The 16,646-nt window shown below is 37.6% G+C and overlaps 2 protein-coding genes across 5 annotated transcripts in view; both read left to right on the forward strand.

The window, feature by feature from the left end:
* Positions 1 to 10,571, forward strand: part of mRpL28 (mitochondrial ribosomal protein L28) — a 106,823-nt gene extending 96,252 nt beyond the window's left edge. The window contains exons 1-7 of one of the 4 annotated variants that reach the window (XM_071696608.1): positions 803 to 927; positions 2,269 to 2,474; positions 3,520 to 3,624; positions 4,707 to 4,860; positions 6,188 to 6,331; positions 6,756 to 6,940; positions 8,986 to 10,571. In XM_071696608.1, the coding sequence (XP_071552709.1) occupies positions 2,269 to 2,474; positions 3,520 to 3,624; positions 4,707 to 4,860; positions 6,188 to 6,331; positions 6,756 to 6,940; positions 8,986 to 9,049 (858 nt within the window). In that variant the 5' untranslated portion in view covers positions 803 to 927 and the 3' untranslated portion in view covers positions 9,050 to 10,571. Of the gene's footprint in view, positions 1 to 802; positions 928 to 1,277; positions 1,420 to 1,548; positions 1,686 to 2,268; positions 2,475 to 3,519; positions 3,625 to 4,706; positions 4,861 to 6,187; positions 6,332 to 6,755; positions 6,941 to 8,985 lie in introns of those variants that run through there. The other 3 variants (XM_071696610.1, XM_071696609.1, XM_071696607.1) reach the window with 3 other exon arrangements.
* A 2,954-nt stretch (positions 10,572 to 13,525) lies between these two features.
* LOC139767320 (uncharacterized) overlaps positions 13,526 to 16,646 on the forward strand; it is a 133,953-nt gene continuing 130,832 nt past the window's right edge. Inside the window, exon 1 of the mRNA XM_071696604.1 lies at positions 13,526 to 13,670. The gene's annotated coding sequence lies outside the window, so the exon portion shown is untranslated. The remainder of the gene's footprint in view (positions 13,671 to 16,646) is intronic.

A 16,646-nucleotide genomic window follows, 5' to 3' on the forward strand; every position in this document is an offset into this window, starting at 1 on the left:
TATATCAGCCAACTGGTGTTTAGCTGGCGCACAGAGCCATCTCGTTGGTATTAAGCTGGTGCATAGATCTGCCTTGTTGGTGTTAAACTGGCTCACAGATCTATCCTGCTGGTTTTAAGCTGATGCATAGATATATCCCACTGGTGTTAATCTGGGGCACAGATTCATCCCACTGATGTTAGGTTAGCGCACAAATCCACCTCCATAGTGTTAAACTGGCGGACAGGTCCATCTAGCTGGTATTATGCTGGCGTATAGATACATCTCTTTGGTGTTAAGCTGGTACATAGATCCATCTCGCCGACGTTAAAGATGGCGTTCAGATCCATGGCAATTATAATTCTTGACTCCATTAGGCCTTCAGACCCTGGGATATTTATTTTCTTGGCCTGTTCAAACCAACTGAACCCTGGAAGGGAGAAAAATTGGATCTCATTTTCATAAGTAAGTATTCTCGGACTAACTAATCCTGGGTTGATAAAAGGAAGTGAAATATTTTCATTTTTATGGCTTCTCCACGTCAACTGGCCTTGGATGATTGAAGGAATATCGGATCTTTTTGTGTTCAGTCTTTTCCCCTTGCAGGCTCCTGAATGTTGAGGCAAATTAGGATCTCATTTTCATATCTTCCTCAAGTTCTCAGGCTCTAGATTCTTTTTTTTTTTTCCAGAAAATCTGATTTGTCGATTTTCACCGGGCCTTAGGTTGCTAGCCTCCCCCTCAATACGCCATTGGATTGAATTGTGCGATTATAGAAGCCATTGCATTTCGTGCGCTCCTGTTACGTTCGCTACCTTTCGTCTCCAAATTTAATATTCACTAGAAGTGTTAGTATTCGCTAGAAGTGTTTGTTGCCTGACATGTTTTTTTTTTCTCTTCCCTTGGCAGATGTGTAAACAAGCACCGGAGAACTTATGAGAAAGCGTCGTAAGTCACCATTGCTCGTTTGTAACTATATACGTTTTTATTGTGATGTAGTTTTCTTTGAAAGGTTCCAACATAGAGGAGTGGTGTATATCTTTAGGGCAGCATATTAGCAACTTAGAGAAGTTGTAAGAAAAGCATATCAAGGGATACATATAGTATTTATTCGGAAATGATTTGGAAAGGCAACGATGACCTATGTTAAGGGTAATTCTTGGTAAACTTAAAATGATACAGTAGTCATGTGGCACTAGTATCTCTAGGTACTTGACGATCCAATTTTGATAAGTGGCCACGTGATAACCACGAAGAAAAAGAATGCTTTAGTGTTGAAAGTTTTAAACATTTATTATCGTGTCGGCTCTCAAGCTTTCGTCTGTTATGGTCTGATCTCTAAAAATTTACATTTTTTTTATAGTCTAAATGTGCTATTTCAGTAACGAATTTAGTATCTTCGTTGGACTCTTTCAAGGGAATTTGTGCCTTTAATCACAGGTGGGATTCATAATTGTACTGCATATTGTGTGACTAGTATGATTATGGTTGAGTATAGGAATGAGACTCCTTTATTGTTTATAAGTCGAAAATTTCTCGTATTTTTGCCCAGTGTATGAGCTTGATGAAACCTTTGAGAAAAATGGTTTGATTGGTGAAAAGTATTCAGACAGACAGTAAAAGGATAGAGAAAAAGTATAGTAAACCAGAAACATCTTAATCTGGAGTTTGAGTAAATGTGGATTTTTCCAGATAACTAGGAAAAGGTATGTTATTCATAAACCTTGATGCAAGTTCTTGAATATTTGCACAAAATTGTTCAAATATTTCTCTGTTTAATCAAGAATTTTATATGCTCCTATAATTTGTTCTGCATTACATTTTGTATGAGCACAGATGCACTGCTTGATTACCTCAAATCAAAATATCTTGTTTCTTATTTCTGTACAATACACTTATTGATATCTACCATCTGTCTGTAGCTTGCTCCTTATTTTTTTACCTAATGTACTTGAATTCAACTCTGTGACCATGTTTAGAGTACCTAGTGTTTTACTGTCATATTTTACCCATTCGTATCACTTGCCTTGACAATCAAAATCTACTGTAGGTACTTGTAGCTCCTACACCACTGCACTGTAGTCTTCTACTGTAGTTGTCTTTTACCAGTTTGAGAATATGTTTAATTGATTTCTTGGGGTTATGGTACTTTGATTTTAGGCACTCTTGAAAACCCTGCTGATATAACTTGTAGTCCAAGCCATACACAAATGTAAACTGGAAAACTGATAAAGTGGTGTGATAAGGGAATTGGTGTGATAATGAAACTGTGAATTTATGTGTTTTCAGATGGCTAGTAGAATGCCAGTAGCCCTTGCTTGTGAAGCCCTGACAAAGCCATGGAACGTTATGAGGGTATTTCAGAGTGATGGTTATATTGGACGAGTTCCAGAACACTACAAGAAATTTTACTGGGAGTGGAAAGTTGCACCCAAGACACCAGTTCATTATATTCCTGCTCCAGGGAATTTTGAAAGATTGCCATCGGGAGAAGTGTAAGTGATATTTAATTGTTGTTTGTATTCTGACTTTTGGAAAACCCCTCTTTTATGTTTTTCTCATTATTATATAATGACAATTTAATATTAAAAGAATTGGACAGATTTTCACTATTTGGTTAGGCTTATACTGTCCATGTGTCAGATAACTGCTCGAGAAAGCCATGTAAGATATCTGTATGTTTGTTAGACGGTGGTTATTTTGCTTTTATGTGAAGTGCTGGATGTAGGCTTTGCCAGCTATGACATGATGCATGATAACTACAATTTTACTTTAGGTTAATGATCACTCATTGGTAGAGAGCAAGTGCACTGATGTTCAGTGGGACCACTTGTGTACATCCTTCTTTCAACATCTGCATGTCTTTGAGATAATATACAGTGACTTTTTATAGTTTTATCTGATGCATTTTATGTAATGCATGATCCACTCTTGCTTTCAGACCTGTCATTATTACGTGATTCCTCTTATGAAAATAACTGATGCACTTACTCAGCTCCTCCCAAAACACTTGTCTTTCTATCTGACTCCATTCCTTAACAGATGCATATGCATTAACAACCACCCACCTCTTAATTCACTTTCATTTTCACTCCCACAGATCTGGTGCTCACTTCCATACACTTTTTCCCACATTACTGCAACTCTTCCTTCAGAAGGAGTGCCATTTTGCTCTCACCCTCACATTGACTTTATTCTGAGACTTTTTGAGATCAGTCTTCCCCCTTCCTGTTGTATTCAGTCTCACTCAGAACCAGAACATCCAGGTTATCATTATTATTATTACTACTATTAACATTATTATTTTATTATTATTAGTATTATTATTATTATTATCGATTATATTATTACTATTAATAGTATCAGTATGATTATTATTATTAGTCTTGATTTAGGATTGAAAGAAGTTTAGAATTTTGTGTTGAATGTTATACCACTCGTTACAACTTCATTTACCAGGTTAAACCAGAAACTCTTGTTTTATTCATATGTCATGAGATTTTTCAAGTTTGTCTGAAATTTTCCTATCGCCATTCACAGGAAGCCAGTACAAAATGTTCCTATACTGCTAAAGGAACCAACAGAACTTCACAAGGGTATATGGGGTGGAGAAGCCATCATCAAGGGATTTGTGAAAAAAAAGCCGTAAGTGTTTTGAATAATGTCATGTTTATTTGAACTTGCTTTGGTCAGTAGTATTTATTTATTTATTTTGCTCTGTCGCTGTCTCCCATGTTTGCGAGGTAGCGCACATGAGTAATAATACCCATGATCAGAGAAAAGTGACCCAGATTCTTACCATAGTTTTTTGCCAACCTACCAGCTTTATACTGTTGGAGTAGGTAAATTCTAATCCATGCTTACACGTTTTTTTCTCTATAAAATCTTAGTATTTTCCTTCTTGTAATCATGCCAAAGACATGGATCACTGTTTTATTCTCCCATTAAAAGGTAGGTAATCAGAAAAAATGATTATTTCATGATTATTTCTTGAGAATTTTAGCTAATTTGAGATTTCATGGACCTGGATAGTCCATAAGTGCATACAAGACTTATTGTAGTCATATCTTCATTCCTGTGTGATGCTAATGTCTCCTGTTGCTTATCTTGATACCCTTTAGTTTTATACTGCTTGTGTTAAGTATTTACATCCTTAATGAAATTATGATTTAGACCTAGGATCATAAGAGTGGCACATATGGGTTATGAATACATGTTGCCTCTTTTGATTAGCACTGTTTTTATACGTCATTTGAGAATAGCAGCTTAGATTCAAGATCATTTTTGTATCCAGTTTATTAAGAATGCCAATAACCTTTTTTTAGTAACTAGACACTTTTTGAAAACAGATTTAACATTGTTTCCTTATGAGTCATCATTTCCACTGAGTTAGTCATCCATTAATCAGTTGTGAATCATCCATTTCCACAAACAAACTGTTAGCATAGAATGTAGCTCATCTGCCTGCTGTCTTGCCATCTTGAAAAAGAGAGTTTAAAAGACTGTGTTGATATACTGTCTCAAATTTGGAAATTGAGGATGTCTGTGAGTAATAAAAGGATTTATTCTTTTGATCCACCCCACAAACAGTAATTGATTGAAAGGTGACAGATAGTGAGATTGAGTGATAAATATTCTCTTGTGATATCGATTGAGTTGTTCTCTACTTCTCTCTGTTGATTTTGCAGGACTAAGCTGTTCTCTACTTCTCTCTGTTGATTTTGCAGGACTAAGCGACGTGTTCCACGCTATTGGATCCCTACTATCAAGATGTCAGTAGTTTACTCTGAAATCCTGGACCGCTATATGCGTCTTCATGTAACAGAGCGAACACTGACACTGATTGATCAGCATTATGGATTTGATTCCTATATTCTTAATGTAAGATATTTAATTAGGTCTTGTAAGCTCCTAACCTTATATCATATCTAGGCATTAAGTGTGATGGTACACCAATAGCACAAAAAGAGAAGTTTATGACTTTGTGGCCCATTAAGGTTTCAAAAGGTTAAGACCTCCAAATTACGAAATATTTTAATAAGCTTTACAAGTTAGGGAGCAGCTTTCTTTTTCAAACAGTTTTATGGACTTGGGCACTTTTTGGGAGTGTAATTACTTATTTGCAGTGTGTGGGGAGAGAGTTCTGCTGTACTCTCATGAGGTCCAAACTCAAATTCTTTTTACCATTCGTTAGCATTTCAAACATATATATGATGTCATTTCTTACATTTCTTAGCCATAATGACATTTCTTAGCCTTAATGACTCACTTTTGAACTGATCTAACTGTGTTTTGATACAGTATTGTGCTTTTTAGGTGCAGATTTAATTTTTGTGTAAGGCACAGTGAAACAGCAAGTAATCATTTTTTTTTTTTTTTTCATACTATTCGCCGTTTCCCGCAATAGCGAGGTAGCGTTAAGAACAGAGGATTGGGCCTTTTTTGGAATATCCTCACCTGGCCCCCTCTGTTCCTTCTTTTGGAAAAAAAAAAAAAAAAAAAAGAGAGAGGGGAGGATTTCCAGCCCCCCGCTCCCTCCTCTTTTAGTCGCCTTCTACGACACGCAGGGAATACGTAGGAAGTATTCTTAATCCCCTATCCCCAGGGATAAGCAAGTAATCATATAGACTCAAAAAGTCCCAAAAGATATTCTCAAAGTAATAAGAAAAAGCCTTATTGGACAGTCATAATGAAAAACAGGAGATAAGAACTGAAACATAAACAGTAGAGTTGTAGGGATTTAAAGGTGAAGAAATTTCTTTTGAGAAAATGAGACGTAGAGTTGGTGCTCCATTTTTAGTGTATTTTTCTTTGCTTAGAGATTAATGAACATGTTGCAACTTGAGCTACAGAGGTCTTTGATCAACTTGGACAATTTACTTAACATGTTATTGCATTTTACAGCATGATGATCTGTGCTAGAACTTACACATTCTTATACTCTGTTATTTTCTTGATACCACGAAGTATACATAGGTGAATAAAGTCTTCTTCACTGAGGCTGTCACTTGACATCAAGGAGTGCAATCTCATAGAGAGGCATTTCACTCCAATGGAATCCGTCATTTCCATGCTTCTGCTTGGATTGCAGCTTTGGAGCTTCTGGAGATCCATAGTAGGGGTCCTTGGGTTGTGTGATTATGAAATATGATCAGATGAAATGATCAGTTAATGATAGTAACACATTTTTGTGTCTTCTTTTTTGCAGACTCCTCCAGCTGACCTCATGTCTGAATTGGCACTGAAACTGAGAAGGGAAATGTTGCTGGCATTAATCAGAGAGACCCTCTATCCTGATAACCCATCAAAGAAACAGCAAATTCTTGAAAAGTATAAAGAGCACATTATTCCGGTGAGTTTACATTCACTCTTTACACTGGGCATTATATTTGCTTATCTTTTCAACTTTTCCACTCTCTTTTATACAATTTTCTTTGTCAGGTTGTGTAGTTGGTTGATTATCTGAGCAAACTTATCCATACTTTTGTATATCTGCCACTGTACAGGATGAGCATTTTATTTTTTTGGATGCTGTTTTTATTAGAATTTGTAGCCTCTTCTAGTGTAGGGTTTTGGTTTTGTGGTGAAATACAGTATATATTCAAGGGCTTTATCTGTAAACAGATGAACATTTATTGATTTTTTAAGGAAATGAATAACTTTTACGGAGTAAGTGATTCTGCTGGAGCATAACATTATTTTATGCATTTTCTTAAACTGGTAAACACTAGAAATGTATTATACTACAGTGTTAATCAATATTTATTTCATTATAGGAAGAAGAAGCAGAGTGGTTTGGTCTAACACTCAAAGAAGCCGGCATTAAACAGAAAACTATTGAAGATGATGCCAATACACCACAGCCACTTAAGCATGCCTTCAGAGCAGAGTTCATTGAGTACTTGAAGAATAAGAAAGAGGATCAGGAGAAAGAGGAACAGGAGAAAGAGGAGAAAGTGAGGTGAGACAAAACTTAAGCTAACATCCTGTTATTATATTTTATTTGAATGGGAAGATAGCTCCTTAGGCAAAGAAGGTAATTTGGTGTATAGGCTTAACAAAGCTCTGATATGAAAGACACCTAACAGTCTGCAAGACCCTGCCTTGGCATTGAACACTAGCTCATTTTTGTAGTGAGTACATAGTTCCAGTCCTCTACCATATGATTCTTGTAATTATATAGTGCTTGCTGTATTTTTACATGTCTAGATACTTTTCACACATAGAATCACTCGTATCTTGTAGTTACACAGTTATAAGCTGCACAGTTTTTCAAAAAGAAAAAATGCTAAAGTGTAGGTGTGGCTTACAATAGAATATGATATTGAAGGCTGTATTATTGATAATACAGATTCTTTTGAAAAACTTCTCACTCAGGAGTATATCATTTTTCTGATAGTCCAGCCTTTGAGCTGCAGGAGCTCATGGAAAAGGGGTCCTGTGGCAGTTATTGAAAAAAATAGATGGATTGATACATGAAAATTCCCAAAGAATGGCCTTTACCATTGCTATCACCACTTCACCAGTCATCTCATCTCACCATTGTCACCCTTACCACCACCATCTCACCACTTCCCCACCCCATCAATCACCATATTTCCTTTCTTTATGGCCCTTAAATTGAGTTTCTTATGTGCTGCCTGATGGGCATTTATAACCAATGAAGGTTACTTTATCCAAAAGGTCTGACACTGAAAGTTCATGTCATTTGTATATTTTTTTTCATACATATTTGCCACATCCTGCATTAGCAAGGTAGCGTTAAGAACACAGGACTGAGCCGTGGAGAGAAAATCCTCACTTGGCTTCCCCTTCTCTGTTCCTTTTTTTTTTTTTTTTTTCCTTTAAGGAACCTTTTCGTGAATGTTGTACAGATGTTGTCGATAGGTGGGTCTTTTTTCATGGCCGTATGATTCTTTATGGCCCCATTAACTGTTGAGAGACATACTTAAAACAGAGGGCAGGTGGGTGGCCACCACCCCCATTGGATAACTGATGTACCACTTAACCCCATAAGCGGCATATGAAATTACCAGACATTCTGAAAATTGGGTGTTTTTCAGTAAAGGGGAAAAATTTTATCTAATGAACTGAAAGAATATATAAGAATAAGAAAACAACAGAGAAACAGTTGAAATAGGCTTCAGATTTCCCATGAAGAAACCAGTAGAATTAAAAACCATGTAGAAGCGCATTGCTGAGGTACCTTTATAAAGCTCACCTCACCCTAATGTTGACATACCTTGTTTATATGGTGTTTTTATCCACTTGTGTCTTTCTCATCAGCTAGATGTTTTGTCATTAAATGTGTTCCATATCCAGCCCCTTAAGGGAGTTCCCAGAGGGAATAGGCATCGGTGATAGATAAAAGTAGATTATCATCTGAATTACTAGACTCCTTATTGCTATTGAAATAATACCACTTGATATAATCTACTCTTGGTAGTATCTGTAATATCCAACCCTGTACCATAGCTGATGGATGTCTGAAGAACTTATTTGTAATTGTTGTATAGAAGGCCTTAGGCATCTAAATCTACCACCATAGATCAATTAAAATTCATTTGTTGACAAAGAACAAAATTTATATCGATGTGAGAACCTTTTAACCAGAGATCGTTGTCTACATATGGTCTTGGTGCAGGGTGTTGTCATTCCTTGACTTATCCCCTTAATTTAGAGAATTAGTGTCAAGACTGGCAGCTGAAGATGCTTGCTAATATTATGCCAGTTTTATATTGTATTTCTTATCCGTTATTGATAAGATAATTTTGTATATATATATATAAAGCCATTCTAAGTTGAGTTACTTCAGTTTTCTTGTGGGTTTTTTGAAGCTTCAGAAAAATTATGTTCTTGTGTATTTTATTGAATCAGTGACAAGTAAATTTTGTATGGACTCCCTGCTTTATTGTATAATTCAGGAATGTGTATGGGGTCAGATGTTTTTCTTTCCTCTCACTCTAGACTCAGAAAATGTCTCATCAAATTTTCTTTTTGTTGCAGCTTGTCTCAAACCAGTTGGCTTTCCCGTGTAAATCCATTTGCCAAGAAGTCAGAAGATTCATGAAGTAGCAAGTCTTCTCCGGAGTCACTGTGTTTACAAAAAAGTCAGATATGTGAAATGCTTTAACCCTGAAATTATTATCCCATATTTGTATGATAAACTGAGAGGGATGGTATCAGATACTTTGTTGGAATATTTACTCAGAATGGCCCAACCCACCCACATATACATGTATATACATAAATGCCCTCACATGCACATATACATACCTATACATTTCAACGTATACATACATATACATACACAGACATATACATGTATACACATGTACACATCCACTTTTGCTGCCTTCATCCATTCCTGTCGCCACCCCACCACACATGAAATGGCAACCCCCCTCCCCCCCGCATGCGCGCGAGGTAGCGCTAGGAAAAGGCAACAAAGGCCTCATTCGTTTACACTCAGTCTCTAGCTATCATGTGTAATGCACCGAAACCACCACTCTCTTTCCACATTCAGGCCCCACAAAACTTTCCATGGTTTACCCCAGATGCTTCACATGCCCTGGTTCAATCCAATGACAGCACGTCAACCGTGGTATGCCACATCGTTCCAATTCACTCCATTCCTTGCAAACCTTTCACCCTCCTGTATGTTGAGGTATATGGGTATATGGTAGGGTAATTGAGAGTACAAGGATAAGAAGATATTGAAAGAGATGGAGATGCTGTGAGTAGTTTAGGACTAGAGGTATTTTAGATGAGGATGCCAAATGAATCAATTTGAACATATGAACTGGAATGATTTTGTGTTTGAGGGTAAGTGTCTGTGTTAGCTTCATTGGATAGCTCATCATATACAAACTTGAGAATTAAAAGGTGTTGATATTTGTGTAGAAGATTTACTTATTTATATTTTTTATAATTACCCCAGGACCATGAAAAGATTAGAGGGGCCCAGTTGTGGATAAGGGGCTGTGGTGTTAGTGCATTGCACACAGCACCTAGAGGATGTTGTGAGTGGATGTGAATTTTCTTTGTCTGTTCCTGGCACTGCCTTGCTGCTATTAAAAACTGTGGACTAGTATGAAAGAAAGAAGGACCAGTTTCTGTGAAAGACTCCTGGTGTTACCCAGGAGTTTTGTAAAGGCTCATGCAGTCCAAGACTGCACTACTTCCAGTGGCAGGGAAATGTGGACTCCTTTGGAGTGAGAAATTCTCTGACAAGACTGTACTATCAAAGATACAGCCTTGCCAAAGATGAATTTTCACTTACATTGTAACCTCTTGCAGGTGGAGCCTCATAATACGAAGACCACTTTCACTTAAGCATACAAGACACAAGTTGAGGATGTGTATTAATGAACTGAAATGCTATATGCACACAAATGGAAATGGAGTAGAACAGGTTTATGAATGTTTTCATTTGATGTTGAATTTGAATAGGCAGAACAAAAAATAATGCAACTTATTATAGTCTTGGTGATTCTACAAGCCCCATGTATAATACCATAGTCTGCAGAATCTGAAATAGGTATTGTGAATATTGTACATTTGTTAGTGTTTTATAATGAATTATAAGTCCATGACTGAATATCTTTTGTCACCTCGCTTTGTTTTATGGTCTAGATTTACAAGTTTTTCTATTTTACAGTGACTAAGTTCAAATAATTTTTTCCAAACATTTTGTCCTTTCCTGCATTTTACTGAATTTTATCTACACAAGTTTACACTATGAGGGAAAGTTGTGGGTAACACCAGCACTTTTTCATAGGGCTGAGTCCCAGGGCAGTCATAGATGAATAAACATTATATGTATGGTATATATATATTTTTTATCTTGATTGCTGTTTCCCACACTAGTGAGGTGGTGCCAGGAAACAGACGAAGAAAGACATCCATTCACACATATACATATCTCAAAATCCCCAATTTGGTCTCCTGGTTTTCCATGATCCTTCCACTTCTGACACACATATCCTCTTTGTCAGCCATTCCTCACTCATTCTCTCCATATGTCCAAACCATTTTGTCATACCCTTTTCTGCTTTCTCAACTGCACTCTTTATTTCCACACATCTCTCTTACCCTTTCATTACTTTCTCGATCAAACCACCTCACACCACATATTTTCCTCGAACATTCCATTTCCATCACATTTGCCATCCTCCACACAACCCTATCTATACCCCATACCTCGCAACCTTGTGATATTGTTGGAACTATTTTATCTTCAAACATATCCATTTTTGCTCTCCAAGATAATGTTCACTCTTTCCACACATTCGTCATTGCTTCCAGAACATTCACCCTTTCCCCCACCCTATGTCTCACTTCTGCCTCCATGGTTCCATTTGCTGTCAAGTCCACTCCCAGATATCTAAAACACTTCACTTCCTCCAATTTTTCGTCATTCAAACTTACATCCCAACTAAATTGTCCCTCAACCCTGCTGAACCTAATAACCTCACTTTTATTCACATTTACTCTCAACTTTCTCCTTTCACACATGCTGCCATACTTCTGTAGTTTCTCACTCGAATCATTCACTAGTGCTGTATCATCAGCGAACAACAACTGACTCACTTCCCAGGCCCTCCCATCCCCAACAGATGGCATACTTGCCCCTCTATCCAAGACTCTTGGATTTACACCCCTCACCACCCTATCCATAAACAAATTAAACAACCATGGTGACATCACACAGTCCTTCCAAAGACCAACCTTCAGTGAGAACCATCACTCTCCTCTCTTCCTACTCACACACACACACACACACACACACACACACACACACACCTTACATCCTTAATAATAACTACTCTGCTTCTAACAGCTTACCTCACACACCAAGTATTTATAAGACCTTACACAAAGCATCTCTATGAACCCTATCATATGCCTTCTCCAGATCCATAAAACCCATATACAAATCCATCTGTTTTTTCTATTTCTCGTGCACATTCTTCAAGCAAACACCTGATCCACACATCCTGTACTTCTTCTGAAACCACACTGCTCCTCCCCAATCTGATGTTCAGTACATGTCTCCACCCTCTCAATCAACACCCTCCCATACAATTTACCAGGTGTACCCTATGTAAGTGTTGTCAAACTTCACCTTTAGTTTACGCTGCAAGTGAAAAGTCAAATATTGTGCAGCTGTATCATCGTCAGTAAATGAAAGAGAATACGGTCCAATCAGAAATATCATCTTTAGAGGAGTCTACCTTGTCCTAGCTTCTGAGTTAAGCACAGCCTTGGAACTATATTATCCCTTATATGGCTGGGGGATCCTTGGCTTATAACCATGGAACACCTTAGTGAAAAGAGCCTAGGCTGCATAATAGGCAGATTCAAGTAAGAAACTGAAGTTGTTGACTGAGTTTGGGAGAGTATTTGAAAGGTGGAAGTTGAAAGTAACTGAAAAAAGACAAGTTTGATATCATCAGCAGGGCAAAGGGACAATTTAGTTGGGGTTTGAACTTGAATGGAGAAAATTTGAAAGTGAAGTATTTTAGCTAACTGTTGTGGACATGGCAGTGAATGGATCCATGAGAATGGAAGCGATTTATAGGGTGGGTAAGGAAGCGAAAGTTCTGGATCATTAAGGAATGTGCAGAAAGAGGTTATCTGGGAGGGTGAAAGTGGGTATGTTTGAAGGTATAGTAGTCCCAACGATGGTGAATGGATGCATGGTTTGGGTCATAGATGTGGAGGAAGGTGATGTGTTGGAAACGAAATATATGACAGCCTAAGATGTAAGGTGATTTGATCGAGAAAGTAAAAGAATGGTAAGTGGTGTGGTAATAAAGAGAGGTTGAGAGGGAGGTGAAGCGGGTTTGATGAAATGATTTGAACATGAAGAGTGAATGATTGAGGAGAGATTCTCAAAGAGGGACTTGTGAGTCAGAAACAGAGAGGACAAGGAGCATGGGAAAACCAAAGTAGAGGTGGAAAGTTGGAGTGAAAAAGATTCTGAGTGACCTGGACCTAAACATGCAGGAGGATGAAAGGCATGCTCGGGATATAGTGAAATGGGTGTGTGTCGTATACTGGGGACGACGAACTGTCAGTGGACTGAACCAGGGCATACGAAGCATCTAAGGAAAAACATGGAAAGGTCTGCAAAACCTTGGTTATGGATAGGGGGCTGAGGTTTAAGTGGATTACACACAAGTGAATGCGGTCATTCTTTGTCATCCTGGTACGCCTTTTATCGTGTTACTGATTGTAGCGCAGTCCTGAAGATGCAGGAATGCTGAGAGTATTAAGGTCATATATATATATATATATATATATATATATATATATATATATATGAAACTTGTATATGGTTTCCTGATTTATCTTCGTGCTCGAACTATTAGGTGGAATTTACTCAAACCTGCTGTTGTCATCTAACTTCACAAGGGATGAGTATAGTAAAACCTTAAGCCTACTTCTAATGTGTTACATTTTTTTTTCCAAATACAAATGAAATTGTATCTGAAGAAAATACGAATGCGCCTCAGGTCTCGTTGTGTGGCAGCGTGTGGCATCTGCGGAGAGAATGGGTGAGCGGTCCCAGGTTGCGGTAGTCTCCACTCAGCTGTGCCGGTTGACGGAGGTACTGTACCATCCGTGGGACCCCACATCTCTATAACACTATTCCCACCTGCCATATTCAAGTGTCACCTGAATGTGTACGTGTTTTTTTTTTTTTTTACGTATTTATATTTTATGATTACACTTTTAGGTTTTACTTGGTGCATATGTAGTGTTCTGACATTCCTCCCCAGCCTCCCCCCCAATCTAGCGATTCCTAAGTATGCTAAGGAGTCGGAGTCACTAATTTGTTCACAAGTCGATTTTATCGTATATTGATCCTAAAAATGACATGGTTGTGGGTAGCCATTATACATGTATCGAACTGCTGCAGTCGTTATAGTTTCCTGATGAATGTGCAATACTTAACAAAGGAAAGATCATGACAAGGGGCGTCTTTTAACAAGGAGAAATGATAAGGATTGTCTGAAAAACTTAAAAACATCTTGACAGAATCGAGGTTCGTATGAGTAAAGATGTGGAGGAATGATACGAGGGTAATCTCAATGTTCACATATTTGTGAGATGTGCACATTATTATTATTATTATTATTATTATTGTTGTTGTTGTTGTTGTTGTTGTTGTATGGACTGAGTTTACCATTACCAAAGCCTTTAAACCCAACAGCCTAATTCAACCTTTGTCGTCTAATGACGATCGTTACACATTCTTGCCATCGTGTTCGTCGTTAAGTCTTAAAAAAACGAACGGTTGTGAAATAACCAGAAAACGTAATGACAGTTTTGATTTCTTACACAATTTCTTTTCTTGACCAGTTCGCCACTTAAGTGTAAAACCACACTTACGTTGGCGTTTCTCGAGTCCGTGACTGAAATGTGACAATAGTTGGTGAAGATGTGAATGGAATAAATTTAAAACAAATTTAACCAAAGGAATTGTGTTCAGTTAAGATACAGGTGCTGAAAAATATATACTTTTTTTTTTTTCACTGATATCGTAACTTGGCTTAACGTTCGCTGTGCATTCTACGCATTTACAACAGTATAGATAGTTATTGAAATTATTTAAGTTCAATAGCTATTTTTGTCCAGACAATAATATTTACACTTAAGCTCCAGTATACATTTACATACGAATACACATTATCACATGAATACTAAATACTGGCTAAAAATCATATGTCACCGTCACAAGTGACCTTATCTCCATCCAAGGGCGACCTCATCTAAACCTGCCCAAATTTAATGACATCCCTACCAAGTAAGGATATTATGCCAACCTTAATTAACCCTATCTGCCACCTAGTGGTTCATCAGTACCCACAAGTGATCTTTGTCTCCTCCATATCCACACTGACCTTACATTCGCCCTCTAGGTAATCCACTTAACTTTGATCGCCTGTAAGCTCGGCTAAGCCTGACAGTAAGCTTATTACAGGTTACCATTTAGCTCATTCAATGTAACTATATTTATTCGTTGATTGTATTATTCAAGGGTTATGATAAGGTTAGTCAAGTTTACCAGTAAGCTTGTAGGAATCTTCAGGCTTACAGGTAAGCTTAACACCGTACTATTAAGCATTTTTTTTCCCTACATTCTAGAAAATGAATGACCTTATTCCCCACCCTTTGCTGCCAATCCCAGCCAAAGGGACAATGATTAACCAGCAGATCAACACTTTAGATAAGATTAATGATAATAGAAATTGTAATGAGAATTTTATAAGATATTTGTGTGTGTGTGTGTGTGTATATTATCTTAAATGATATAATGATATTGCTCTGTCATCATTAAAGTTGCATAAATTCATGGTGGTCAGTTGAAGGAAACAGACGTCTTAGGTATAGGAATCCAATGCCAGATACCAGAAGTTTGGGAGATACACAGGTGAGGGTGTTCAGGTGACTCATCTTTACCTAGGTGAAGGTGTCTTCTAGTGACTCACCTTTACCGAGGTTAGGGTGTGATCAAATGACTCATCTCTACCCAGGTGAGAATGTGTTAAGATGACTCATCTTTGTCCAGGTAGGGTGGGGGGGGGGGGTGTTTAGATGACTCATCTTTATTGGGGGGGGGGGTGTTCAGATGACTCTACCCAAATGGGGATGTGTTCAAATGACTCATCTTTACTCAGGTGAGAATGTGTTCAGATGACTCATCTTTACCCAAGCGAGGATGTGTTCAGATGACTCATCTTTACTCAGGTGAGGGTGTGTTCAGATGACTGATTTCTACCCAGGTGAGGGTGTGTTCAGAAGTCTCCTCTGTTTCCAGATTTACCTTATGGCATTATTTTGGGATACTTTGTAGACGTTTGGCCTAAATTGAATACAAACATACTCGTATTCATTAGAGAGAGAGAGAGAGAGAGGTTGGGACAGAGACGAGAAGCCCCAAGTTGTGTTACCTGGAGTAGAACCGCTGGCCAGAACCCACCCAGCCCAGGTAGGTTGCCAGTGTACCATTTAAGGAGCGTCAATCGGGTTGCTGGGACGCTTACGGTTTTCGTTTCATCAAAGTTAACTTTTGAATTAAAGTGCTCGTCGGATTTTGTATATCAACACTGTTCCCCTTATGGGAGTAGATATACAAGATACGAACGAATTGCCATGACTCTTCCTAACCCCATGCTCTTTAAAAGTTTAGCTAGATTATGTTAAACCCAAACCTAGATTTAGCCTAGCTTAGAATTTCTATGGGGGAGGAGGTTGGCGAATCTTGATATGATCCGATGAGCTGTTTTCTTTAGAGAACTTTAGATTATTATTATTAATATTATTATTATTATTATTATTATTATTATAATTGCCATTATTATTATTATTATTATTATTATTATTATTATTATTATTGTGCGTGTGAGATAAAAGACCCCATTTTAATGAGACATATTATGAAAAGAAATTTGTTTTGGTGTAAAAGACCAGGTTATACCAATGCCTTTTTTTCTCTGTATTGTATTAAATAATTATTTGCCTCAAAAAAGATGAATGACCTTGTAAAAGAAATTTCCCCTCGTTTTTATTTCCATCCTTAATTTACATAGTTACTCAAGCGGAGCCACCGTGGGAGGTTGACTCTCAGGATCTGGTAGGTCATCATTAAGTAATCA

Source organism: Panulirus ornatus, chromosome 59, assembly GCF_036320965.1.
Source record: "Panulirus ornatus isolate Po-2019 chromosome 59, ASM3632096v1, whole genome shotgun sequence".
NCBI lineage: Eukaryota > Metazoa > Arthropoda > Malacostraca > Decapoda > Palinuridae > Panulirus > Panulirus ornatus.